The 26,409-nt window shown below is 54.4% G+C and overlaps 1 protein-coding gene and 1 long non-coding RNA gene across 2 annotated transcripts in view; one reads left to right on the top strand and one right to left on the bottom strand.

Moving 5' to 3' along the window:
* LOC117644037 (neural cell adhesion molecule 2-like) overlaps nt 1-26,409 on the bottom strand; it is a 290,539-nt gene that overhangs the window by 11,548 nt on the left and 252,582 nt on the right. Inside the window, exon 11 of the mRNA XM_034383224.1 lies at nt 7,359-7,658. Coding sequence (XP_034239115.1) covers nt 7,359-7,658 — 300 coding nt within the window. The remainder of the gene's footprint in view (nt 1-7,358; nt 7,659-26,409) is intronic.
* LOC117643480 lies at nt 25,144-25,997 on the top strand. The gene is made up of 3 exons (XR_004587618.1): nt 25,144-25,382; nt 25,460-25,616; nt 25,875-25,997. It is a non-coding gene; the product is annotated as an uncharacterized LOC117643480 (long non-coding RNA).

Here is a 26,409-nt window from a genome sequence, read left to right as displayed (position 1 = left end):
CACAGGATGCCCGCCGACCGTCTATTGTCTCAGTTTTGTGCCATTGCGTCGTCAATCAGTCGCCGATCTTGCTGTTCCAACAGTGCGGCGCGCTCACTGTGAGCCTGTCGTTTAGAGATCCTTGACATGGCGGCCAGGCCAGGGTAGCAAGGTCCACCTCGCCTCAATTAACATGGTGATCGGAACACTGTTCATTTTGCACGAGCAGCTTCAAGCCCATTCAAGACCCGTCACCTTGTCCGTTTGTTTGAGATACCCTAATTCCGATCTGGACGCGCTTTTCGGCTTTTGAGGCGTTTAAGATGCCAGATTGTGGGATCGTGTGATACTTGCGTAGAAACACAACACAGTTAAAAAGTCCACTCTTTTGAAGTTGTAGAGTGAAGATTCTCTAGATTATGGCTAAAACTCTTTATACGCCTTCTTTTCCTTTGTAGTAAAGAAGTATGCTTCACACATTGTATGAGTGCAGAATGTTTATGTGGGAGACCCATCGCCGCAAGTCTTGCTTTGGCACGTGCATGTCGCAGAGGGCATGAAGACCATGTATCCCATCGGAGTCTCATCCGCCGGTGCGGCAGGCAGCCCACCAGATCAGCTTACGCCTCACCTCGTCCACCTTTTTGCGGCAGCCCACTCTGGCCAACGTCAGCAGGCCGAGTCCAGATTCGGACATTGCTCCCCTCTGCTTAGTCTCTCTCTCTCTCTCTCTCTCTCTCTCTCTCTCTCTCTCTCTCTCTCTCTCTCTCTCTCTCTCTCTCTCTCGCACTCATGGGGCGTCCCGTTTGGGGGGTGAGAGAGGCAGCCAGCGCGACCCGGAACCGGTCTGCAGTACCGTAATCTATACACAGCTTCCCTCATTCTCATTCACATCAAGCGGCCGGCCCGCCTCCCTTTCACCGGCAACGTATTTTCCTTTGCCATGAAGGGCGGATCGGCCGGGCTAAAGTAACGAACGGATCACCGGGCCGGGTCTTCATTACCGACCAGCAAACCGATTCCGAGAGCCGCTTTCGTCGCTGTGCCTCTCTCGCATCCATAAGGGACGCCCCATGAGTGCGAGAGAGACAGAGCGATGAAAATGGCTCTCGTCGGCGTTCGCCGGACAGAACCAAACCCCCACACGCGGCGTATGGACCTTGCGTACGATAGGGCGTGGAACGACATGTGGGGAGAGCACCGGAAAACAGGTGGCAGAGGAAGTCGAACCAATACCATTCTAACTCGCCGGGGCGTTTGGAAACAATACTGTCCTCTGGTGGTGCCAAGGCTCTGCCGGTGCATCTCAAACTGCCTCCTCCCCTTTTCTCGTGTCGCCCTTGGTCAGGTCAACGCTCCGCCGGATGCCAGGCTGCGTCAGGGGCCCGGGATCAAGCGGCAGGGCGGGGTGTGGCTCCGAAACTCCCAAACTACAACTCGCGCGCGCCGCGCGCCCACCAGGGAGGTGCCCTGGAGAGAGGCGCCCGCGCCAGGGAGGTGCCCCCCCCCCAAAGGAAGGTGCCCACACCCAGGAGGTGCCGCCACCAGGGAGATGCCGCCACCATGGAGGTGCTCACCAGAGAGATGCTCACCAGAGAGATGCTCACCAGGGAGGTGCCCACCAGAGAGGTGACCACACCATGGAGGTGCCCGCACCAGGGAGGTGCCAACACCAGGGAGGTGCCCACACCAGGGAGGCGCCCACACCAGGGAGGTGCCCACCAGGGAGGTGCCCACCAGGGAGGTGCCCGTCGAGGAGACGCCGCGCCCTCCACGGCCTTCTTTCCCGCACCTCCTCCACCTGGATTCCTACCCATTGTCTCCCCCTCCCCGCTCCGCCCCAAGATGGGGAACTAAATTGAGTATTGTCCCCGAAAATTAGGCGTTCGCCTATTGTGAGCTTGGCGGCGATGCTGGGGGAGGGGGCGGGGGCTAGGGCCGTGGCGCGGCATACCTATCGCGCCAGCAGGTTAAGGCGCAGGCCAAGTCCCCCACCCCTTTTTCCATCCAGCCGCGGCAATCCCCAGTGTAGACTGTAGGCTGGAAAGTCAGTCAGGAGGAAAGGAGCGGGCCATAGAAAGCAGCCTCTCCAGTAATCCAAGACGCGAATATCAATGCGAATGTTTGAGATTGGGATTAAGTCTCCGTCATGACGCGGCGCCCGGCGCTCTCTGGCTTTCTGAGCGGACACGGCCCGCGCACCTGCCCTGCCATTCCGAAGAAATCGCTCTGCCGTCTCTCTCGCACCCCGGCAAGGCGTCTGACGAGTGCAACAGAGACAGCGGCCAAACGGACTCTTCGGAGTCGGCCTGGTAGACGGCCCGGGGAGCGCTTAAATCAACTTTTTAAAACCGGCGAGACGTGAGGCCGCCCGGTGTAAGCCGGCTCGGCCGCCTTACGGGCCCATTCCAAACAGGGCTTTCGTCGCTCTGCCTCTCTCGCACTCACGGGGCGCCCCGCCGGGCAGCGCGAGAGAGACGGAGCGGCGTGGCCCGGTTTGGAATCGGGAGAGAGAACAACGGCCTGGGAATCGGTCCAACCGACAGAGTGGCTCCATTCGCTCCATTTTCTAGCGAATCAGTGAGCAATGATTCGCGCAAATGATCCCTTCATCAGCCTGTTTACGGCCCCAGACCGGATGAACCCGCGCCCCCGTGTCAGACCCGGCGACTCACAGCAAACCGAAAATGAGAGTTCTCACACCGTTTTTGTCTGAATTCGTTCGGCAGAATTGATCTAACTTTACACGCAAGTATGTGTGGGCCGCGGAAAGTTAACACTGAAACCAGTTTGGAAAGCACTTTGGCGAGCGCGGCAAACTGCGAACTAAACTCGGCGGGAAACGGTTCGGCCGCGGTGAATGAGCGCCGGCAGACTGATTCCGAGAGACGGTTTCGTCGCTCTGTCTCTCTCGCACTCATGGGGCGTTCTTGTGGGTGCGAGAGAGACAGAAGACGATTCTCGGAAACAGTCCGCTGCATTGTAGGGGAGATGGAGGGCCACTAGAGGTACGGGGCGGCGGGTTCAAGGACTGAGTTATGAAACGCCTGACTCGGACACGTTGATTGCGAATAATGGAAAGGGTAACGCCTTTTTTGAATTGAGGGGCGGGGGAAAGGAGTCGTTTGAAGCCTTTAACCAATACATGCCAAATTTTCAGCAGACTGTGTCGACTGATCATAATTTATTTAACAGCCAATCAAGTCTTAATTTTGAAAAAAAAAATGCAAAAAGGACAATGCAGAAAAGTAATTAAAATTTAACAAAACATTTTTTACTCATCAAAATTTAAATGTTGAATAACGCTTTAAATTTCACTTTCACTTTGAATTTCACTCATTGGCAAAACCAGGTCCAAATATGAGCATGTAATCAGCATTTTCTGCATATAAGGCGAATCGAATGCTGTAATCACTCCAAACAGAGCGTCTTTTCCTGTTAAGAGTATATAATTACTTTACCACCATAGCGGGACAGTTTAATGCGGCGTTGCCGAGCTTTGACGACTCCGCATTTGCCAGTGGCGGTTGCCTCGTGGTTATCAAGGGACCTGGTTTACTCACGCGGCTCTCCGCGGGGCCCTGCGTCAAAGGACGCACCCGGAGAAAAGGAGAGAGAGAGAGAGAGAGAGAGAGAGCGAGAGAGAGAGAGAGAGAGAGAGAGAGAGAGAGAGAGAGAGAGAGAGATTTAAATAAAAAGAGGAAAAGGGCCATTATGTGGGCCGGCCGATAACAGAGCCCACGGTCAAAGGCTTACTCTCTTGTCGGCCAAAGGGGCGGCCAATTTCGGCCCCGGATCAAAGCAACAACAAGGCGGCGCATTCAATTGACTCAAATTGGGCCTAGTGGCGCCGAGGGCCAAGGCCGGCCTGGTCCAGACGTGTGTCATTAACGCAAGCGTTTGAAGCCGAAGCACCTGCTGATGAGTTTTCACCTCACAATCTCACAGTGGCAACAACCTAACCGGTCACGCCGAGGCCGAGTTTCGATATCGCACTCGTCCCGCACTGAGAAAACCTTACAAACTATTCCAGGTCTTACAAAGAATAGCTGCTTGTTATAACAAAGTATTTTGAGCATACATAAGCTTACAAAGAAAATACTTCGTAATTTGCGAACTATTTCGTTGTATAACAAAGTAAATTTGTTTGTACTATATATGCTCAAAATACTTCGTAAGGTTTTAAGGGTGTGGACTTGGGATGGAGTTCGCACAAGTGCACTGGATTCGGTTCTGGACAGATGAAATTTTCCGAAGGTAACTTGCTTCTCACCGGTGAGACTGCCACTCTAAATGTCCACGTAGAATTTTGTAAGTGCAACGTGCACGATTTCGTGCTTACGTGGATTTAGCACATTATGCGTAAAAATGCATAAATTGATGCAAACTCGAGCACAATTTTAAACGAAACATCACACAAGTTCAAAATTATGCATCGCCACGCACAAAATTTTGCACAAATACTTGAAATTAAGGGTGAGAGGAGTAATTGTACGCTTAATGCAAGTCTTAAGCGATGCTTGGAGACTGAAGCTTCAAGTCAGAGAAAGAGATCCTCCCATGCATTCAGATAGGTGGGCGGAACGCTTGAAGCCGAGCGTAGCAATAATCCCGCTAGGCGTAAAAGTACGGTTCACTTCCACCAGTGTGGAGCAAGGGCGTACACTGTAGACCAAACTGTGATGGAGGTGCGCGCCTGTGAATCGCAGGATAGGCCATCCGCGCGACACGCGTGTCCTGTAGCGCCTGCCGTTGCCTACCTCGCAGGCGCCATGGCCGCGCAGTGCAACAAAGCGGTACACTGTTTATCAATGAATGTACGCCATATTCGTTTAAATAAGATGTCACGCTTAAATCCTTACGACGTATTTTGAGCGTACACAGTACAAACTAATTTACTTTGTTATGCGGAGAAATAGTTCGTATATTACGAAGTATTTACTTTGTAAGCTTATGTATGCTTAAATACTCTGTTATAACAAGTTACTTTTCTATGTGAGGCCAAAAATAGTTTGAAAGGTTTTCACAGTGCACATTCGTTGATTTTGACGAGTGACCCAGCACTGTAAGCGAGCGACATGTCGTTTCACTGTCTTCTTTTAAAGGTGAGGAAGACGCCTTTCTGACAGCGCATATGAATTCGGAGGCCTATTCGCGGGACGCCACTGCCGACGTGTGTGTGTGTGTGTGTGTGTGTGTGCGTGTGTGTGCGTGTGTGTGTATGTGTGCGCGCGCCGGTGGTGTGGGTACCACGTTCAGTGCTTTCCACAGCGCGTGCTGAAACACAGACAGGCCGAGTCGATTCGCGCTGGGACCGAAGGTGCGCCGCGGGGAGGAAAGGGAGCTCCAAGCGGATTTTCCCTCCCGCCTTTATTTTCCTTCCTTTCCCGTCGCTGGAGCTCGCCTGGCCACGGCACGCCACGACACGCCACGCCGCACCCCACCACGCCCCGCCGCGCCACGCCACGCCGCGCCCGGCGCCCCTCAGGCTCGCCGCCTCCCAGAGGCGTGAGCTGCGTGATTCCGTGGCTGACATCCGGTTGCGGCGGCGCGCCCCGGCTCCCGACTCGGCTCGGTTCGGACTCGGCTCCGGCTCGGCTCCGACTCCGACTCGGCTCGGCTTGGCTCCGACTCGGCTCCGACTCGGCTCGGCTCCGACTCAGCTCGGCTCGGCTCCGACTCGGCTCCGGCTCGGCTCGGCTCCGACTCGGCTCGAGCACCTTGCCTACCGGTGAGGCGCCCCTGATTGTCGTTCGGAGGAGAGCGACGGTCTGATCACTTATTCAGCATGCTGAATCCTGCAGGCAGGTTCCTCGAGCAGTCTGCCACTACAACCTCCGCTCCCCTCCCCCCGCAGCACCCTTACCGGAACACCATCCACCGGTGGCCTGCTCGCCGGCTACCCTGCCCGCTGCTGCAACGCGCACGGTACAGCTGACCTTGGTCCACATCCACAGTCAGGATGGCCCAGTTTACCGAACCGGGTCTCCTGACGTTTTTGTGGCGTTTAAGTTGGTTTAGGTAGGTTTAAGTTGGTGGGAACGGCTTACGTAATGCACATGCACACGGCTTTCAGTTTTTCCTCGGAAAGCAGAGTTGACATCGGTTCAAACCCAGTGTCGTGCACTCTTCAAAATGTTTGGTTACATATTTCATTCGTGGCCCCACACTGGAGCGTGCGTGCTGTTCATACAAATTCCGACAAATTTGCTGAACATTTTTGAAGTCACGCGTGTGCGCTCAACCTTAGACGATCACATTTAAAAGTACGAAACTGTGTGACGCTCGAAACAAAATCGTACGAGTACATCAGCCAGCCAGAAGACCGAAAACGCCCAGGAAAACAAGTGAGCGGTCGCCACATATTCTCTACAAACTGAAGTGTGTACTCAGTATGCATCTACAGGTGCATACTTGCAAGTACACTACACATCTACAGATGCATACTTAGCTGAGTACACATCTACAGATGCATACTTGGAGAGGTTAGGTATGCATCTGTAGGTGTGTACTCAGCAAAGTATGCATCTGTAGATGTGTACTCAGCCAAGTATGCATCTGTAGATGTGTACTCAGCAAAGTATGCATCTGTAGATGTGTACTCAGCCAAGTATGCATCTGTAGATGTGTACTCAGCTAAGTATGCATCTCTAGGAGTGTACTTTCGAGTATGCATCTGTAGGTGCATACTGAGTACACACTTCAGTTTGTAGAGTTTATGAGACTGTCAGAACCGAATGGGAATCAACACCACCTCGCAGCCACTCCACTGGACCGATCCGTCCATTTCGGCCACTGCAGCCGAGACGGCACGCCACCGTCAGCACGCCACCCCTCCCCGCGCCACGCCGGCGTTACAAGGCAAGTTTACTTGATCCAGACTAATTTGCAATTCTGAACGCAATACTCGGCCTAAGCCCAATTCTGTCGCGCGTCCAGCAACTCTCTCCCCACCCCGTCCCCTCCGCGCCCGTCTGGCAGCTGGGAGGTACCTATCAATGACCTTCGAGATCAAAGACTCGCCATAAACCTGAGACGGCGGCCGGATCTTAAGCATGCCTCAGTTTATAAAAAGGAAACGACAAGAGAAAAAAAAACCCCGATCCTAAAACACATTTTTTTCCTCGCAGTTTTCCTGCTGGGGAGACGACCACGTCATCTATCCGCATGCAAATATTATACGTCCGTGGAGATTGAGAGCATCGAGGGAAAAAAAAAACCAGCTTAAATTGGCACCGCACTTGCCAGAAGAGGCCGTTTCAATTTACTTCCAAATCCAATATCGTTTTTAATCTGCCTGACCGAACAGCCTCGCCTCTCCCCTCCCGACCCGTCCCGACCCAAAGGCCCGACCCGAAGGGCCTCCTCACTTCACTCACCGACTCGCTTCTCGGGGTCGCCGAACGTGAGGTCGGAGACGGCCACGGGGCTGGAGCGCCCCTTGTCGTTGGCGGCCACCACCACGACCTTGAACGTCACGTCGGGCTCCAGGTTGGACAGCAGGAAGACGGGCCTCTCGGTGGCGTTGTAGCGCGCCACGGGGCCGGACGACGACGCCGTGTACAGCTCCAGGACGAAGTGCTGCGGCAGGCCGCCGTCCGCGCCCGCCAGGCACCACACCTCGGCCGAGCTGGCCGTCTGGTTGAGCAGCGTGCAGTTCCGGGGCGGCGTGGGCAGTGCTGCAACAGAAAGAGAGAGAGAGAGCGACGGGTTAGTGACCTTGTTCGCCTTGTTATCCAGCAAGAAAGATTGCTGCAACCGCGGGGAAGAGAGAGAGAGAGACAGAGAGAGAGAGAGAGAGAGCGACGTGTTAGTGACCTTGTTCGCCAGGAGGAAATGGAGGTGCAACAGAGAGGGAGCTTGTGTACTCCGGCAGGGAATGTTGGTGGAACAGAGCAAGGGAGAGCAAGAGCAACGCTTTGATGAGCTTGTTATCCAGCAAGAAAGGTTGCTGCAACCGCAAGAGAGAGAGAGAGAGAGAGAGAGAGAGAGAGAGAGAGAGAGAGAGAAGAGAGAGAGAGACAGAGAGACAGAGAGAGAGAGGAGAGAAGAGAGAGAGAGAGAGAGAGAGAGAGAGAAGAGAGAAAGAGAGAGAGAGAGGGAGAGAGAGAGAGGGAGAGGGAGAGGGAGAGACAGAGAGAGAGAGAGAGAGAGAGAGACAGAGAGAGAGAGCAAGCAATGCGTTGACCCATGTTCTCCAGCAGAAAAGTCTGCTGCAGCACAGACAGGCACGCATTGATTTGATCTCCAGCAGGAAAGTTTGCTGCGGGAGAAAGGAGAGAGATAGAGAGAGAGAGAGAGAGAGAGAGAGAGAGAGAGAGGAGAGAGAGAGAGAGAGAGCAACGCGTTGATGAGCTTGTTCTCCAGCAGCAGGAAAGGTTGCTGCAGTCAAAGGAAAACCAATATTACTGAAACCTTTGAAACGAGTGAATAGCGAGGCGCGCGCAACGCAGCGCGGCCACTACAGCGGCGGAGTAGTTGGCGCCCTTCATGGTGGAGAGCGGAGGGCGGAGGGGCAGGGGGTGGGGTAAGGGGGCGCCGGGCGAGCCGCACTTTTATTTGCTCATTGAGGCGAAATGTTCCTGCGGATAGGTCAGAAACGGCTCGGCTGCAAGGCTAAGTGAGGCTTTGGGGCGAGCCTCCCAGGCCTTCCAGGCGGCTGGCGGAAGCGGGTCCAGAATGGCTGAGCTCCACGCAGCCTCCAGTCCTCGTGAAGCCCCGACGCAGCAGCGCGCGTGCCTTAGCCAGCCGACTCAGAGTCGTTTTCGTCGCTCTGTCTCCCTCACACTTACAGAGCGACCCTTAAGGGTGCGAGAGACGCAAAGCGGTGAGAACGACTCTCGGAATCTGTCTGGAGGGCGGCGCGGAGCGCGGTCCAGCCAGGCTTCGTTTTGCCTGCCGTGCCGTCGCCTCAACTCGCACCGACTCCAGCCACGCCGGCTCCAGTAAGCCTCCAGGAAGACTGCGCGGCACTGCCGGGCTTCGCCAGCGAAATAGGTCGCGGCCTCAGCCTGTGACCCGGCGATCCAACTTATACCAAGACTCCAGTGAAGGAGTTGCAGCGGCAGGGCGCGGGGCCGGCCGGTCTCCAGCGTCCCTCTAACAGGGCTGAGGCTGCTCCAGCGGACTTCCAGACGGCCGGGGATGCCCGAGGGAGCTCTGGCCGAAGGCATGGTCGAGGGCTGCGTCCGGCCTACGTCCAGAAGGCCTGTAACGACCTGCACCCCAGGGCATCACTTATTCCACCTCGCGAGGAAACTTTTCCTCGCCTCGGCCGAGCCCCGCCGCCCCGCCAGAGCACGCCAGAGCGCGCCATCCCGGAGCAGGAACAAGTCAGAAAAAATGCGGCATAAAAAACGGGAATAGAACCCACGCCTCTCCGCGCCGTTCAAAAGCAGGGCGCGCTCTCGGTACCGGCTCCGCGGGAGCAGCTGTGGTGGAGGCGCCTTCGGAGGAAAGGGGTGGGGGAAGGCCCCGCGTCCACGCACACGTCGCCTGACGTATGGGCTCTTGAGATGCGCATGGGGAGCAGGGCGATAGGATGGGTCCAGCGCGGCGGGGCGTGGCGGAGCGTGGCGGGGCGTGGCGGGGCGCGGCGGGGCGTGGCGGGGGGCGTGGCGGGGCGGGGCGTGGCGGGGCGTGGCGTGGGCGGGGCGGGGCGGGGCGCGGCAGGGCACCCCTCGTACGGCGGCCTGGCCTTTGCTAATGCCCCCAGTCGTTTGCAGACCATTCCGCCCGGCCACGAGGGAAGTCAGCCCCGTAGGCCGGCCCCAGGGCTGGCTGGCCCCAGGGCCTCTCGACCTCTTTCGCTCCCTCTTCTTGCACCCCGGGCCGCCCATTGCCACTCAAACCACGACATTGCTTTCTGCCACACACACACCGGATTATGGTAACACGCCGGGGGTTGATCCCGGACGTGCCGCGGCCGTCGCTGCTTTAATGAAAATTGAAAGTGGGAAGCGCGCTTAGTGATTCCAGCTGGCCCAGCGAATTTAAAAGAAAATCGAATCCTGTGGTGGGGTGGCCATGCCGGGCAGAGCGGTGCCACGCCGCGCCGCGCTGGGACAGAGGAAGCCTTCAGCCCGGCCGGCTAATGACGCGTGAGTAAGGCGCTCCATCACCACCGCGGCGGGCTGGCGGTCGCGCGGCGTCGCCCGTCTCCGTCGCACTCGCAGTGTACCGCCGGAGTGCGACAGGGACAGCGCGACGACCTCGAAAGCGGCCCTTCGCGCCGCCATGCCGCCATCCTTCTTCCCGATCACGGAATTACCGCGGCCGTTTTAAAACTTGACCTCTCTAGTTAAAGTGCCAGCGAAGCTTCGGCGGCACGGCCATTACAAGTTTACTCAAACACCCGCCCGGCCGCCTGCTCCCCAGCGCGCCGACAAAAAAAAGATGGAGAAACTGAAAACTCGCACCGGAAAGTTATTATTGCGGAATAAATTAACATTATTGTTTTTAGGGTAGGCTCGGCCCTCCTACGACAAGGCGTTACATGACCGACGCTGCTGGAAGTGGTGGGCTAGTCCATAAGTTACAAGGGTGGAGGGGGGGGGGAGGAGAGAGAGAGAGAGAGAGAGAGAGAGAGAGAGAGAGAGAGAGAGAGAGAGAGAGAGAGAGAGAGAGAGAGAGAGAGAGAGAGAGAGAGGGTAACAGCGCGCCACTGGTGGCAGCCCCTTCCACGAAATTGATGGACGGATATTTTTGACTGTGTGATCCAGCGCGGGTATACTGCGGCCCGTTAATGTGGCATCGTAAAAGGGAGGGCCATGGGCACGGCCAGCAGGCCGATTCCGAAGGGGACGTGTCGTCGCTGTGCGTCTCTCTCACACTCGTGGGGCGCCTCCCACAGGTGCGAGAGAGACAGAGCGACGAAAGCGACTCCCGGAATCAGCCTGCAGGGCCTCCCGTGAGGCGCCATGAATCCCTGAACGTGTCGCAGCGCGGCGCCACGCCGGAGCAGAGAAACTGTATTTCCACTGGCCGCGGAAAAAAGACATGGGACCTGTGGATGTTTGCTCCGCGATCGACACAGGACTGTTAACTTCCCTTTTGTTTCGAAGGTCAGCGCCTTTAGTTGGGGGCGAGAAACGCCCGCAGAGAATCCACCTTTCAAGGTAATTTCAGCTTCGCTTAGAAGTGACGCCGTTCCTATTTCGGCATTGCACCCAGAAAAATGGTTTCTTAATTTTTAATTTTCTTGGTTTTTTACAATAAAAAGAAATCTGAAGAGAAGAAAATTTTTTTGCTTACAAGAAAAATAGTTTGGATAAAGAAAAATTTTCTTGAAAATAAGAAAGTTTATTTTTTTTCTTGATCCAAAAAGTAATTTTTTTTGGGAAGGGGGGGGGGTTGAGCGAGGCATGGACGATAGTCTGACCTTCCAGTTCAGTGATTCAAACAGCATAACTCTTGAGTCAGGCTGAAATCGAACACAAGGCGCTGCCACTGACCTCGTTCAAACGATAGTTTATTGGCTTCATTTTGGATTCGAGTTGATTCGATTTCCGATTCGATTTCGCACGGCAGAAGAGGTCCCTGGCTTTCCCACAAACTCCCTGGTTTCCCCAGAAACTTGATGGTTTTTTTTTAACTTTCCAGTTTCCTTGAGAACTCACTGGTTAGGAACTGCCTGATTTTTCCAAGAACTCTCGGGTTTTCTCAGGAATTCCCTGCGGAAACCAGGAACCACCTTTGTCGCACTGAGAAAACCAAACAAACTATTTTAGGCCTTTAAAAAAAAGCGGTTTGTATAAGAAAGTATTTTGAGCAAACATCAGCTTACAAAGAAAATACCTCGTAATTTACGAACTTTTCTTCGTATAAAATATCTAATTAGTTAGTACTTTGTATGCTCAAAATACTTTGTAAGGTTTCAAGCGTGCGTGTCTTTCCGGGAAAGTTCAAGAGCACAGAACGTTTTCCAGAGTAGCCTTCCGCCGGCAGAGGCTTGCCGTCTCACCGCGAACCGTCCCCGGTCCGAACTTGGCACCTTCCTCCTGATTGACGCTTTTCCCAACGGGGCTCCGGGTCAGGGATGGCAACTGGCCTGTTACGGCTGTTAAGCGCGCACCTGCGCAGCGCTGGCTTCAGACCGGTTCCGAGAGTCGTTTCCGTCGCTCTGTCTCTCTCGCCCCCATCGTGCGCCCCGCATAAGTGCGAGAGAGACAGAGCGACGACAACGACTCTCGGCATCAGTCTGCTGGCTGCCCTGATGGCCTGATGGGCGCTGCACCAACTTCCGTCGGCCGTCCCGCGGGCATCAACGCCACGCCGGACAAGTTTAAATGGAGGCGAATTGACGGCCTATGCGGAATGGCAGAGTGCCTCCGTCCTGCACTGCGGACTCATTTCGCTCTGTCTCTCTCGCACCTGCACGGGCCTCACCATGAGTCCGAGAGACAGAGCGACGAGAACGACTCTCGGAATCTCTCTCGCGTTTTCCTGTTCCACGTCGATAAAACCCGCTGACAACTCAGCGGGAGGCACTTGCGAAAATTATGGCCGCCGATGGATGGGGAATTTGACGGTTTATTGCAAATATCATAGTGGCGTGGACCGGCGAGTATCGGCTTCGGCTCGCACGGGCGCGTTCGGTTTTCAACCCGCTGGGATGGTGAAGGGATGAAAGACGACGCGGGGTCGCGCGTGGCGTACCGTCACAGATTTGTCAGGGGGATGTGTTTTTTGTGGGCAGCGCTGCTCTTGCGACGTGTCACATTCCGAATGGATGAAACAATCTATGGTGCGACATTTACAACGGCGGACGAGTACGGGACAAGAAAAAATGGGATAAACACAGGTATGCAATGAATGTGACGTCATGTTGGTTAGAATGTGCAGTCACGTTCGTTTGAATACGATGTCTCATGTCTTTGAATGTGGATACCATACCATTCAAACGAACGTGACGAACGTCACGTTCTAACGAAAATGGCATGATATTAGTTGAGGGATGGTGAATCGACTGGAGGTAGCCCCTAAAAGGACTCAGTAATTCAACAAAAAGACCCTGAAGGATTTTGTGTCTGTGATTTTGTCACCCCCTGTTGAAACAAAACTCACCCTTTGTCCAAAAAGTTAATTTTAAAATTCGGCTTCAAGCGAACGATGCTGTAACCCTGGTTACTGCGCCCAGACGGGCACGCCATCGTCCCCAGGAGCTGCTCCCTCCGCGGCTCGCAAAAAGACTGCCGCCAGCGGACTGATTCCGAGAGTCACTTCCGTCGCTCTGTCTCCCTCGCGCCTTTACGGCACGCCCCGTGAGTGCGAGAGAGACAGAGCGACGAAAACGACTCTCGGAAGCAGTCTGCAGGCCGCGCCCGCCGCGCCCTCTAGCCGCAGTAGTGCTAATTAACCACGTAGCGGCGGGGCGGAGCGGGCAGGGCCGAGGCAGCGGGCTGATGCCGAGAGTCGTTTTCGTCGCTCTGTCTCTCTCGCGCCTCTACGGCACGTCCCCATGAGTGCGAGAGAGACAGAGCGACGAGAGCGACTCCCGGAACCAGTCTGCAGGCCGCCAATTAGGGCAACCTTGGCTGCGTCTTTGTGCAGCCCGCGAGGCGCCGCGAGGCCGCGTGCCACGAGACGCGCCCATCGACTCACAATGATTCGCTCATCTGCAGACGCATTCAGCTCCCCCGCCAAATATACACACTCCGCGCAGGAAACAGCCGGCCCTCCCAAGTTTGCCCGCGGGAAGAGATATTCTTGCGGAGAAAGAGTGGTTCAGGTGATTGAAAGTCCGCGGAAGGCGATCCGTGCAGCAGCTGTTGACAGTTCTCAATAGGAATCACGGGCCTTTCAAGCTTCCCCCCCCCCCCCCCCCCCCGCCACCGCTCCTCCCTTTCTCTCTCTTTCACTGCATTGACTGATTTCCGTTCCCTGCCCTTCGGTCCGCCGGAGCTTCTTATACTTTTTTTTTCATCCTTATTCGCCCCTACGAGCGCCGCCTCTTTTCTCCTGGAGCTATTCCGAATTGGAAAAGTTGGCAGAGTGGCTTGGCGGGAGGCAGCAGCCGAAGGCTGGGCGAAGGCCGGGCGAACTAGTCGGCCCCCTACTCACGTGCCTTGCCCTGCCGCGCCTCGCCGTGCCCAGCCCTGCCGTGCCCCCACACTCCTTGTACGCCAAAGTTTTTCCAGTACTTGTCAAGGGTAATTCCCTCCGTTTTGTAGGCCCGGCCTAATTGTGGCTGCAAGCCCAGTGATGCTGTTGGCCAGCCAGTGCGTTGTGTCGTGTGTCCGCTTAATTTGGGCTGGCTGGCGCGGCCTGCGCAGTCGTCGCTCTGTCTCTCTCGCACTCATGGGGCGTCGCGTACAGGTGCGACAGAGACAGACTCTCGGAATCAGTCTGCTGGCGCGGCCTGCCTGGCGCAGGTGAGGCCGGCCGCGGACTGTTGTCGGCCGACAGGTAGGGCTGGCTTAGTCATGTCCTGCTGATGGACGTTTCGAGTCCAAACATGACACTTCGTCCGGCGTTCCCACACTCCGGCGTGCACTGCCAGCCACTTGATCTGCCCTACACTTTCCCCGGAGACGACCAAGCCGGGCCAGGGCGGCCAGGGCGGCCAGGGCGCACAGTGGGCCAGAAGACCGATGGAGGCGGCCAAAACTCTAGACGCGTTTTGAGCTCCAGAGTCGCTAAATGGGACTCGAACCGGGCATGTGACCCTACCAACGGCTTCCTCGTTCAAGGAGCAATCCATTAGTGGCGTCACACGTCCGGTTCGAGTCCTGTTTAGCGACTCTGGAGCTCAAAACGCGTGTAGAGTTTTGGCCGCCTCAACCGGTCTTCTGGCCCACTGTGGGACGCCACCGGTCCCTGACCGGCTCTGTGGTCGTGTCCTCCGGGCAGGCCGGCCGCTCGGCATAGCGAAGTGACATGCACCGTGGCAGCTGGGCCCTGTGAGTTGGGGAGTCGGCCTCGGACGGCATTCACTGCTAAAAAAAGATATGTAGGGGGAAACTGAGTAATTGGTCAGTGTTTCGTCAACTATCGGCTGTGACATTTCCGAACGCATTTCCGAAGCTGCACTGCAAATCCAGTGGTAAGTATACTTGCCACAAATTTGGAAAGCCGTTTTGTATGCCAAAAATTGGAAAGCTTCCCTCATGGGAATTTTGGGAAGAGCAGGGAAGTCGCCAGCTGGGAGTTCCAGTCTGGAACTCAGCGGACGAAGCCACTTCGCTCCCACTTCCAGGAAATTCCAGAATGTAACATGTTTTGAAGTCGCCGGAAGTCAAGATCTCTCTTCCATTCACGTCCGAAGACTTCCCCAGACTTCCCAGTTGCTTCCACCGACGTCCGTGCCACTTCCCGAGACATCCCACCCACGTCCAGGGACATCCTACGACTTCCGTTTACATCCTGCGACGTCCGACCCACGTCCAGGGACGTCCAACGACTTCCCTATCACTTCCAGCGACGGCCGATGACTTCCCTGCCACTTCCCAAGACGTCCGACGACTTCCCTGCCACTTCCTAAGACGTCCGATGACTTCCCTGCCACTTCCCAAGACGTCCGACAACTTCCATGCCACTTCCAGTGACGTCCGACGACTTCCCTGCCACTTCCAGTGACGTCCGACGACTTCCCTGCCACTTCCCAAGTCGCCCGACCCACTTCCAGCGACGTCCGATGACTTCCCTGCCACTTCCCAAGACGTCCGATGACTTCTCGGATGACTTCCCTGCCACTTCCAGGGACGTCCGACGACTTCCCTGCCACGTCCCGAGACGTCCGATGACTTCCCTGCCACTTCCCAAGACGTCCGATGACTTCCCTGCCACTTCCCAAGACGTCCGACGACTTCCCTGCCACTTCCAGTGACGTCCGGCGACTTCCCTGCCACTTCCCAAGACGTCCGGCGACTTCCATGACAATTCCAACAACGTCCCCTGACTTCCATGAACATCCCCGCCACTTCCGCTGTCTTCCCACGACTTCCACCGACATCCCCGCCACTTCCATTGACTTCCCACGACTTCCACCGACATCCGTGCCACTTCCATAGGCTTCCCACGACTTCCACCGACATCCCCGTTACTTCCATTTTCTTCCCATGACTTAGAGGGACGTCGAGGGACGTCGTGGGAAGTCGAGGGAAGTCCAGGGAAGTCCAGGGAAGTCCAGGGAAGTCGTGGGAAGTCGATGGAAGTCGATGGAAGTCGATGGAAGTCGATGGAAGTCGACGGAAGTCGATGGACGTCGATGGAAGTCGATGGAAGTCGATGGAAGTCGATGGAAGTCGATTGAAGTCGACGGAAGTCGAGGCCGAGGGAAGTCGTGGGAAGTCGCGGGACGTCGCGAGAAGTCGGGAGAAGTCGAGGGAAGTCGATGGAAGTCGATGTGGAAGTCGAAGTCGAGGGAAGTCGTGGGAAGTCGCGGGACGTGGAAGTCGTTGGAAGCCGAGGGAAGTCGGCGGAAATCGTTGCACTTTCTTGGATGTGGCTGCGTAATCGGGCTGAAGTTCCGCCAGCTTTCGTACTTAGTCGTCCCCAGGAGGACGTCATCGGCCACCTCATGGGGTGCCCGATGACGTCCCTACCGTGTCACCGAGACCAAGCAATGGGTAGGTCCTCACTCAAAGCAGGCCCGAGCCAGACTGACACATCCGGCGTCCAGGGACCACCTCGGACCCATTCCCCCACCCACGACTTGTCTCGATTTATCTCGGATGTCGGTGGAAGTCGTGGGAAGACTGTGGAAGTGGCGCGTATATCGGTGGAAGTCGTGGGAAGACAGTGGAAGTGGCGCGGATGTCGGTGGAAGACAGTGGAAGTGGCGCGGATGTCGGTGGAAGTCGTCGGTAGACAATGGAAGTGGCCGGGACGTCGGTGGAAGTCGTGGGAAGACAATGGAAGTGGCGTGGATGTCCGTGGAAGTCGTGGGAAGACAATGGATGTGGCGGGAAGTCGGTGGAAGTCGTGGGAAGACATTGGAAGTGGCGCGGATGTCAGTGGAAGTCGTGGGAAGACAATGGAAGTGGCGGGGACGTCGGTGGAAGTCGTGGGAAAACAATGGAAGTGGCGCGGATGTTGGTGGAAGTCGTGGGAAGACAATGGAAGTGGCGGGGACGTCGGCGGAAGTCGTGGGAAGACATTGGAAGTGGCGCGGATGTCGGTGGAAGTCGTGGGAAGACAATGGAAGTGGCGTGGATGTCCGTGGAAGTCGTGGGAAGACAATGGAAATGGCGGGAAGTCGGTGGAAGTCGTGGGAAGACAATGGAAGTGGCAGGGATGTCGGTGGAAGTCGTGGGAAGACAAGGGAGGTGGTGGGGACGTCAAGGGAAGTCGGGGGACGTCGTTGGAAGTCATTTGGACGACTGGGGAAGTCAATGGACGTATTTGGACGAACACGGATGGAATTGGAAGAGTTGGGACGAATTTGGATGTGCAAAATGACTTCCGAGTGACGTCCCAGTTCTATCAGGGTTGGCCCAGAAATACTCTCTAGCTTGCCAAAACTTGGTAAGCTTAATAAGATTTCAGGTAAAAGCTTGCCAAATTTTGGCATTCAAAACGGCTGGCCAAATTTGTGGCAAGTTAACTTACCACAGGATTTGCAGTGTGCGGTTTACATCCACTTTCATTGATAGTCTTTAAACAGTTTGCATCATCTGGCGTTTGTTGCAGCGTTCCACCACACGGTAAAACCGCATGCCCTGCGACTCCCAAAAATACTGGTCAGTTCCCAATAAAATCATCTCCAGTTCTCACACTGTGAAAACCTTACAAACTATTTTTAGGCCTGACAAAGAAAAGCAGCTTATTATAACAAAGTATTTTGAACATACATAAGCTTACAAAGAAAATACTTCGTAATTTCCGAACAATTTCTTCGTATAACAAAGTTGATTAGTTTGTACTATGTATGATCAAAATACTTCACGGCAAAAACGGTACCTGGTTTTCCCAGGAGCCCTATGGCGAAGACATAGGCGATTTCCAGGGGGCTCCTGGGAAAACCAGGAACCGTTTTTACCGTGTTTGCAAGGTTATAAGGGTGCAGGAATCTAGGTCCATACCCAGGAGACGGTCCAACCGTGCCCGCCTTGCACTATCCAATCTGCTGCAGTGTCGTTCCTGCATCTTCCCAAACAAATTTCGTCATTAAAACTTCACAAGCCGATGGCCTGGAGGGCGGCAGGAAAAAAACAGAATGTCGGCGTAAAAGCAGTCCGGGCTGTGAGTGTGGGGAGCCAACGCCGTGGGCCCCACAGTGGGGCCCCACTCGGCCCCATCCGGTCACAAGGAGGCGCACTGAGGGGTCGGCGCCAGCCCCAATACAAACGAAGCCATTTGGGGGGCGAGGGAGGGGAAAGGGGGGTCGTTTTACCTGCACACACCTGGCAAGCGAAAAAGAGTTGCAGAAACGGCCGGGCAGATTTATTTTAATTGGATGCAGTGGAGGGCCTTATTCAAACAGCGGACGATGACGAGGAATCTTCATTTTCCAGCGGATCATCCTTATTTTTTTTCGGTCGGGGAGAATGGATGGAAACGGACGGGGAAAAAAAGATAGAGGGAAAGGGTAGTGCTGGAAAAAGTGGGCCGGCGGCATGACGGTGATGAGCATCAAGCGAGCGGCGGAGGGAAGAAAAAATGGGAAAAAACTTGTTTCAGGGAGCTTTGTTTGGCCACGACCGAACACCTTCCAGACCGCGCCAGGCCGGGCCGGGCCGCCATGCCAGCCCACAGTGGGTCAGAAGACCGGTGGAGGCGGCCAACTCTTGACGCGTTTGGAGCTCCAGAGTCGCTAAATGGGACTCGAACCGTACGTGTGACCCCACCAATGGATTGCTCTCCGAACGAAGAATCCATTGGTGGGGTCACACGTTCGGTTCGAGTCCTGCTTAGCGACTCTGGAGCTCAACACGCGTCTAGGGTTTTGGCCGCCTCCACCGGTCTTCTGGCCCACTGTGCAGCCCTTGTCCCGGAGCTCCGCTCGCAGACATCATTTGTCTGCCTTCTCGCTCTGCCTTCGGCCCGCTGGCCCGCATGGCCTCATCCGCAAGACCATATCAGGAACCGAGTTCCCCTGGCTAATGGTTCGGAAGGAATCTAGTGGCACTGGTGAAACATGCATCTCTTTTATTAGGCGTGCCGCGCGCGGCGTGGCAGGGCCGAGCAGGCGCAGGCCGTGGCGCAGGCCCCGGGCCCGGATCATATTTTTCCAGTAATGGAGGGGCTGGAATGTGAGGCGGGGTGGATGAGAGCCAGATCAATGCCGCGGCCTGCGGGCTCATTCCCGACAGTGTGCTTTCGTCGCTCCGTCTCCCTCGCACTCACATGGCGGCCCGCAGGGGCGCGAGACAGGCAAGAGCGTCGCAGTTCCCCTCCAGAACCAGCCTGCAGACTGATTTCAAGAGTCGCTTTCGTCGCTCTGTAGGGCGTTGCGTATAGGTGCGAGAGACACAGAGCGACGTCCAAGGGGAAATAAATCCAGTCAAATTTGAACACCGAAATTCATCAAACTTGTAAAATTTGCTAAAATTCATTCAAATTCATCGAAATTTGATTGAAATTCATCAAAATTTGACTGAAATTCATCGAATTTTGACTGAAATTCATAGTATTTTAACCTAAATTCGACTAAAATCCATCGAAATTTGAATGAAATTCATTGGATTTGTACACCTAAATTCACAGTGATTTCCCCTAGGCGACGTCACTCGGAATCAGTCTGCTGCGGGTTCACGAGCTAGACACTCGCTGGAGCCAACAGCTGGCCGGCCTACCCGCTGCGGGGCGGCGACTCGCAACCCTTGCCGTGCGTGCCTCGCGGCAGTCTGCCTGCGGCCCCGCCAGCCCTGCGCGCTCCGCGGGGCGCCGCGTAAAGTGGGCCAGAAGGCCGGTGGAGGCGGCCAAAACTCTAGGCGCGTTTTGAGCTCAGAGTCGCTAAATGGGACTCGAACAGAACGTGTGACCCCACCAATGGATTGCTCTTCCAACGAGGAATCCATTGGTGGGGTCACACGTGTGGTTCGAGTCATGTTTAGCGACTCTGGAGGTCAAAACACGTTTAGAGTTTTGGCCGCCTCCACCGGTCTTCTGGCCCACTGTGCGCCGCGCCGCCCGGAGCCCCACCGCGCTCCCGCGGCGCTGCAGGCCAAATCCCTCGCTCGCGCCGTCTCTCTCGCACTCTCGGCGCGTCTCGCGGCGGAGCGAGAGAGCGCGTCGGGGCGCGCTTCGGCACCACACTCGAAGGCGCCGGCGAGGCGGACAGGCCAGTCCTCAATGCGACGAATAAGTGTCGCTTTCAATTTATTACGGCCGCAGGAACGCGGAAACGGGTAGAGGCGGTCTTCATTTTAGCGCCTCTTTTCAACCGAGAGACCCTGCAGACCGATTCCGAGGGTCGTTCTCGTCGCTCTGCCTCTCTCGCACTCACGCGGCGCCCCGGGTAGGTGCGAGAGAGGCAGAGCGACGGAAACGGCTCTCGGAATCAGTGTGCTGGTTTGTCAGCGGTGGTGACAGGCAGCGCTGGAGGGGAGGGGGGGGGGAGGCTGAGGGAAAGGGGCAGAGCGAAGGCCCCGGGGCTCTTGGCTGCCCAGCGCGGCCCAGCGGGCTCGGCCTGCGAATGAGGGTAAAGCAACGCAGCGACGCGGCGACGGGCAATAAGGAGACCCGGCCTTTAAATTGGAAGTCCTCCCCCCCCACCCCTCCCCTCCACCGCCCCTCAACGTCCCTCCCTTCGCCTGGACGGGACGGTAAGGTTTCCCTTAGCGCGCCCAGGAAATATTAGGGCTGCCGAGACATTCTCACGCAAATAACGCCCCCACTCCTATTTGCAGCGTGCATTCATTCCGAGGGTCGCGGTGCGGCGCGCTGCCGCCGTCGGGGTCGGGGCGGGGCGTCCCGCGCGTCGGGATGCCAAACCGTCAGCGGGCGTGTTTACATGCAGCGACGAGCCTCGCACGTCACTGCCAGCTAGTTCCCGCTTCAGATCCAGTGGCGCGCGCAGAAATTTTGAAGGGGGGAGGGAAGGGAGGTCAGGCAATACTTTTTGCCTACTTACCTACTTACAGGGGGAGAGTGACGCAATTTGCCTACCTTCCAGGCGGCTGTCTAGTGGACGAACCACGATTCCCCCTCCCCCTTTTGCGCACGCCACTGTTCAGAGCCCTCCAAGCCACCGCCGGCAGGCTGACTCCGGGCGAGGTCTCTCTCTCTCTGTCGCTCCCATGGGGCGTCTCGCATAAGAGTGAGAGAGACAGACCGAGGAGATACTGTACCTCCTCTCCCTCGGAATCAGGCCGCGGCCAGCAGGCCGACCCCGAAGAGTGCTCCCGTCGCGCTGTCTCCCTCGCACTGCACTTCTTCAGAACGCCCCGCGAGTGCGAGAGGGACAGCAGGGCTCTCCAGGCTGTGTCCGAACGCCAGAGAGAGAGAGAGAGAGAGAGAGAGAGAGAGAGAGAGAGAGAGAGAGAGAGAGAGAGAGAGAGAGAGAGAGAGAGACTTTACGGAGGCAGCCCGCCGCAGCCAGCAGCACACTCCGTGCCCGGCTCCGCCCGGCTCGCCTTCAATTTCCCAAATGAGGCGGGACCTCCGAGGCGACACTACGCTGTAAATCAGCGCGGCGTAACGACGCCGAAATGAGTGAGCCGTTACGGCGATGAATAGCACGCCGTGCACATTTCACGTAACGCCTCGCTGGACCCTCGACGCCGGGGACGCCGACGTGAACGCGTCGACGGGCACGCTGCACTCTGAAAACCTCACAAACTATTTGCAGCTTTACAAACAAAATTAGCTGCACTCTAAATGTTGTACAGTGAAGATTCTCCATATTGTTGTGAAAATGTTCCTCAGTATGGTGGTGCAGCTGACTTCATAACATACCATTGAGAATTCACTATACCTTAACAATATTTTGACGAATTTCGTTGGTAATATGGAGAAAATCTCCACCATAATATGTTAGTGCAGCCTTTCACCGTAAGAAATATACAGTGTGGCAACGACAAAGTATTTTGAGTGTGCTTACGTGATAAGCTTACAAAGAGAAAACCTTGTAGTTTATGAACCAATTTTTCGTGTAACAAACGAAATAGTTTGTACCTGACATATGCTGAAATTCAAGAAAGAAGGTTCTAATCACGGTAATCCTTGTTCAAAATAAAGGAGTTGCCAAAATTTGCCTTCTTTGAAAGTGTCCTTACCACAAGAAATGGTTATTTTCGAGTGTACTGAACCGTAAAGCATTGGTGAGGGGACGCAAAAAGTATCACAGAAGGCGTTCCGACGAATAACGGCCTTACTCCATGAATTACACGTGTAGTACTTTCCACCTTTCTGCAATTTTATTGAGGGTGGAGACGCGTTGCTGATGTTTCGTATGCCACACGTTTCAAAACCTTGCCAAGCAATTTAAGTGTAAGTTAGGTGCAAACTATATAATTTGGAATGCGAAAGAAACGGTTCGTAAAGTACGAAAAATTCTCCTTTATGAGCTTTCATTTCATTCATCGAGCTCAAGTACTTGGTCACTTACAACAGGCTCCTTTCCTTAAGGCCTTAAGTATAGTTACTGAGATATTCGGAGTGCGTGCAGTGAGCGAGAGCTAAACCGGCCGCCGCACCGTTTTGTACCAGCACCCCCCGAATTTCCTTCCCTGCTCCCCGAGATTAACAACAAAGTATGAGAAATTGGGGGCGCGCGCGCCGGCGGTGTGTTCCAGCTGCACTGCAGCACGGGCAGCAGAAGAACGCAAAATGAAGCGTATAGTTTATTTACTGGCCGCACGCGGGGCGCGGCGGTGGTGGTGGTGGAGGCTTGGGGGTGGGGTGGGGAGGGGGGCGAGCAGAGCAGTGCACCTAAAGGCGGCGGCTTTCCCGCCAAGATGTTTATTAAGCATGTGCTGGGCCACAATGGACGGCGGGGGAAGCTCGTCTGCCAGTGCCACTTTTGTTACCGGTGACGGATGAGCCTCAACTTTGTACTTTATTTCATGGAGAAGGAAGCAGCAGCTTCGCGTGGCTTCGCGTGGCGTGGAAGGGGAACCGGGAAGGGGAGCACGGCATCAGAAACGTCCGGACCGGAAGCCAAAGTAAGGGCCGTGGCCGTGGGGTGCGTCCGCCTGGCGTCCGCCCCCGCAGCCCAGTGCAACCGGATTTCGGGGGCCCGTGCAGGATGCATAACTTCAATGCCGTTTTGAATGTCTAATGTCCCACGTCACTGTTGAAATTTTGGTCGTTGATGACAATGTCAAGGCTCATTTTCCTTACAAGAAAGTCATCAAACATCCTCGTGACATTGAAGTCACGCCCATGCAAAAGGTATAGGATCATTTTGATGAAAATGTCATAAATTCACTGGTGAAACAAAGGCATTAAAATTATGCCATTTAAGGGCGTAAACGATTTACGTCCTTAAAGGGCATAAATCGTTAATGCCTTTGGGAAGGACATCAAAATTTTGCTTGAAATTCCTATACCATTAACGCCCTTCCCAAGGGCATAACACGGAAACGAGTATTTATGCCCCAAAGGGCATAAGTTTTGTGCCTTTGTTTTACCAGTGTTTGTGATAAACCTGTGATCCTGTTGAAAGGTGAGAATGCCATCCACTGATTTTTCATCAGGCGACAACAAATTTTCACGGTAAAAGTTGCACTCGGGGTGGATTTTTTTTTAGGGGTTCCGACGAAGGAGGACCCCTATTGCCCGGGGCCGCTCAGAATTCTTCTTCTACGGACCCCCCAGGATCAACATTTCGTTCCCGCCATATTAATCCTTATCATAATACAATAAAAAATCCAGAAAATCTAAAAAAATTATCGTGGAAATTTCGCGTAAACGACCAAAACATAAATTTGCAACAATCAAGCACCCTTATCCGTTCACATTTTCCAGAAACGTTTCGAAGAAAAAATGTGCCACTCCTCAAAACTAAACTTCCTGCCTCATCAAAGTGACAAAAACTGATCACTGTTCTAAGAAAATGATAAAAACATGAAGAAAAATTCTCGATAAAAACGTCCCACTGCCATTATACCAACTGTCAAAATTGAAAGTCCATCATAAAAAGAAATTAAAACGTGGTAAAATTCACAAATCCCAATGTTCACTCATTGTACACTGATAAAACATTTACACATAATTCAAATCTGTCCTTAGTAAAAACTTCACAGCTGAAAAGACAGAATAAATAAATTTTCCGCAGTTGGCAACAATTTTCCCGGCGTCTGCGCCCTTTTGAAAATCGCGAGGCTGAAAAAAACAAGAAGTCGCACATTGAAACTGCCTCTCCATTGTTGCTGAGGTTGGGTTGTTTGGCTTGCTTTTAAAGGCTGCGGTTCTCTCTCAGCCCCAAAATATAAAATTTACTCCCTTCTTCGTATTTCTAACTTCAAATCTTCTTTCATTAACTTACATTATTTCCACAACCGGAACACCGTGCAATGCGTAAGCATTTTTTTAAATTTTGATCAAATTTCGATGAGTTTTAAATGGTTTAAGTGAAATCTCCTATTAGTTTCAAGAAATTTTACAGTGCACTCCCAAGATCCTACTGAGCTTTTTCTTCGCAATACGAACAAAAAGCTTAGTATTATGACAGCACAGCGAAGGTAGTAACTTATGGTGAGGGGTTCTCAGTAACTTATGACCAGTTTCTTGGTATTACAAACAAATTTCTTTGTATTATGATACATTTGTGTCGTAGAGTACTGAGAATTAGCTTAGTATTATGACAGCACGGCATTTCTCAGTAGGAAATTGGGAGTGTGGATGTAACATTTTTCTGTCACTTCATGATAGAAGAGAGTAGAGGACATTGACATCACTTTCAATTGAAGATGTCATTTAATTCACGACGAAATGGTCACATTGAATGATGACAATTTCATCACAAATTGCTGACATTTTCACCAAAGCTTCTATACTTACTGCACGGCGAGACAACCGGTTTAATGGCATTCTTGTCAGGAAACTCAGCCTTGACATTGTCATGAAGTGGCAACCGAAATTTTCACTCAGTGTACGAACTACTGCCTTTTATGGAACACACAGAGTCCCTTGTTGACTACTGTTCGCTCGAGTGTTCACTTGTCCTGTCCGTCCCGTTCCGAGAATCGAGGTCATTAAAACTGTTGCATGGCGCTACAGTACGGAAGCACACGACACTGGGGAAATAGTAACCCGACAGACCCTTTCGTCGCGAGCCACTGACAACACCGTGTAGGTGTGCTGTCCCGGACGCGGAGCTGCCATGGCATACCATGACGCCGCCGGGCGATGGTACAGTACAGTGTCACACCGACGCAGAGCGCGCAGTTTCCCTCCCACTCTGCAAAAGAAGCAGCGTGCCCCGAGGCTGCTGCGTGCTCAATCATCAAGACACCACCTCGGAGAGGAGAATCCGGTGCGCCGTTAGCGACCGTCATCTTGCAACTCGCCTTACGGTGAGCCAGGGCATTGGAAATCAAAAATTGAGACGTGCCACCCTTCTGAGACACTCACCGGTCACATGTTGTTATAGCCGGACCACAGCTTGACCACAAACGGAAGATCACCCAAAAAAGGCGATTCATTTCAACGCGCGCCAACGAGAAGCTGTGGCACGACTCTCACTGAAATGCCGTTGTAAGGGCTCACTTTGATTTCAAAGCGGCGAAGCATTCATCTCCAAGTTTGTAGTAAGTAGACAGTAAGGCTGCACACACTAAATGTTTATGTACAATTTTGTACGTGGTGATGCATAATTTTAAACCTGCGTACCGTCGTGCATAAAATTATGCGTGAATTTGCATAAATTCGTGCATTTTCACGCATGATATTATGCATATTCCTCGTATGCACAAAGTCGTGTGGGTTGCACGTACAAAATTCTACCTAAACATTTAGTGTGTAGTGTGTTTCGTACATTGCTTGTACTTCCGGCATTGCGATTGCAGGTTCGGATCGCATGCGTCTGATCCGCTGCCCATTGTAGGACCGAGCAGCCGACACAGTGTCGGGACCCAGCCCGCCTAAACGCAGGCCGCCGTTGTAAACTGGCCGCCCTCCGCAGAACAAGGGCCTGAGGATAAAGGCGGTCTAAAGTTGGCCACTCGTCAGTCCCTTCCAATCCAATTACCGTTTCCGGTCGCCTCGTAATAATTTGTATCCCTCACAGCGGGCCGTTTCCGAGAGTCGCTTTCGTCGCTCTGTCTCTCTCGCACGCATACGCCACGCCCCGTGAGTGCGAGAGAGACAGAGCGACGAAAACGTCTCTCGGAATCAGTCTGCAGCGTCGCCCTAATTCGAGGCAGACGATGCCGGGAAGGCCGGCCTGATTGCAGCGATTGCCCCTCTAAAAGGCTCAAGGCGGCGGGGCGGGGTGGGGCGAGCTGAGGCGGGGCGAGCTGAGGCGGGGCGGGGCGAGGCGAGGCGGGGCGGCCAGCAGCAGGGTGCACCGGGGAGGGAAAAAGGCGGGGCAAGCTCAAGTTG

The sequence above is a fragment of the Thrips palmi genome, unplaced genomic scaffold (genome assembly GCF_012932325.1).
Source record: "Thrips palmi isolate BJ-2018 unplaced genomic scaffold, TpBJ-2018v1 HiC_scaffold_17, whole genome shotgun sequence".
Taxonomy (NCBI): domain Eukaryota; kingdom Metazoa; phylum Arthropoda; class Insecta; order Thysanoptera; family Thripidae; genus Thrips; species Thrips palmi.
This window is presented reverse-complemented; position numbering and strand designations above follow the sequence as displayed.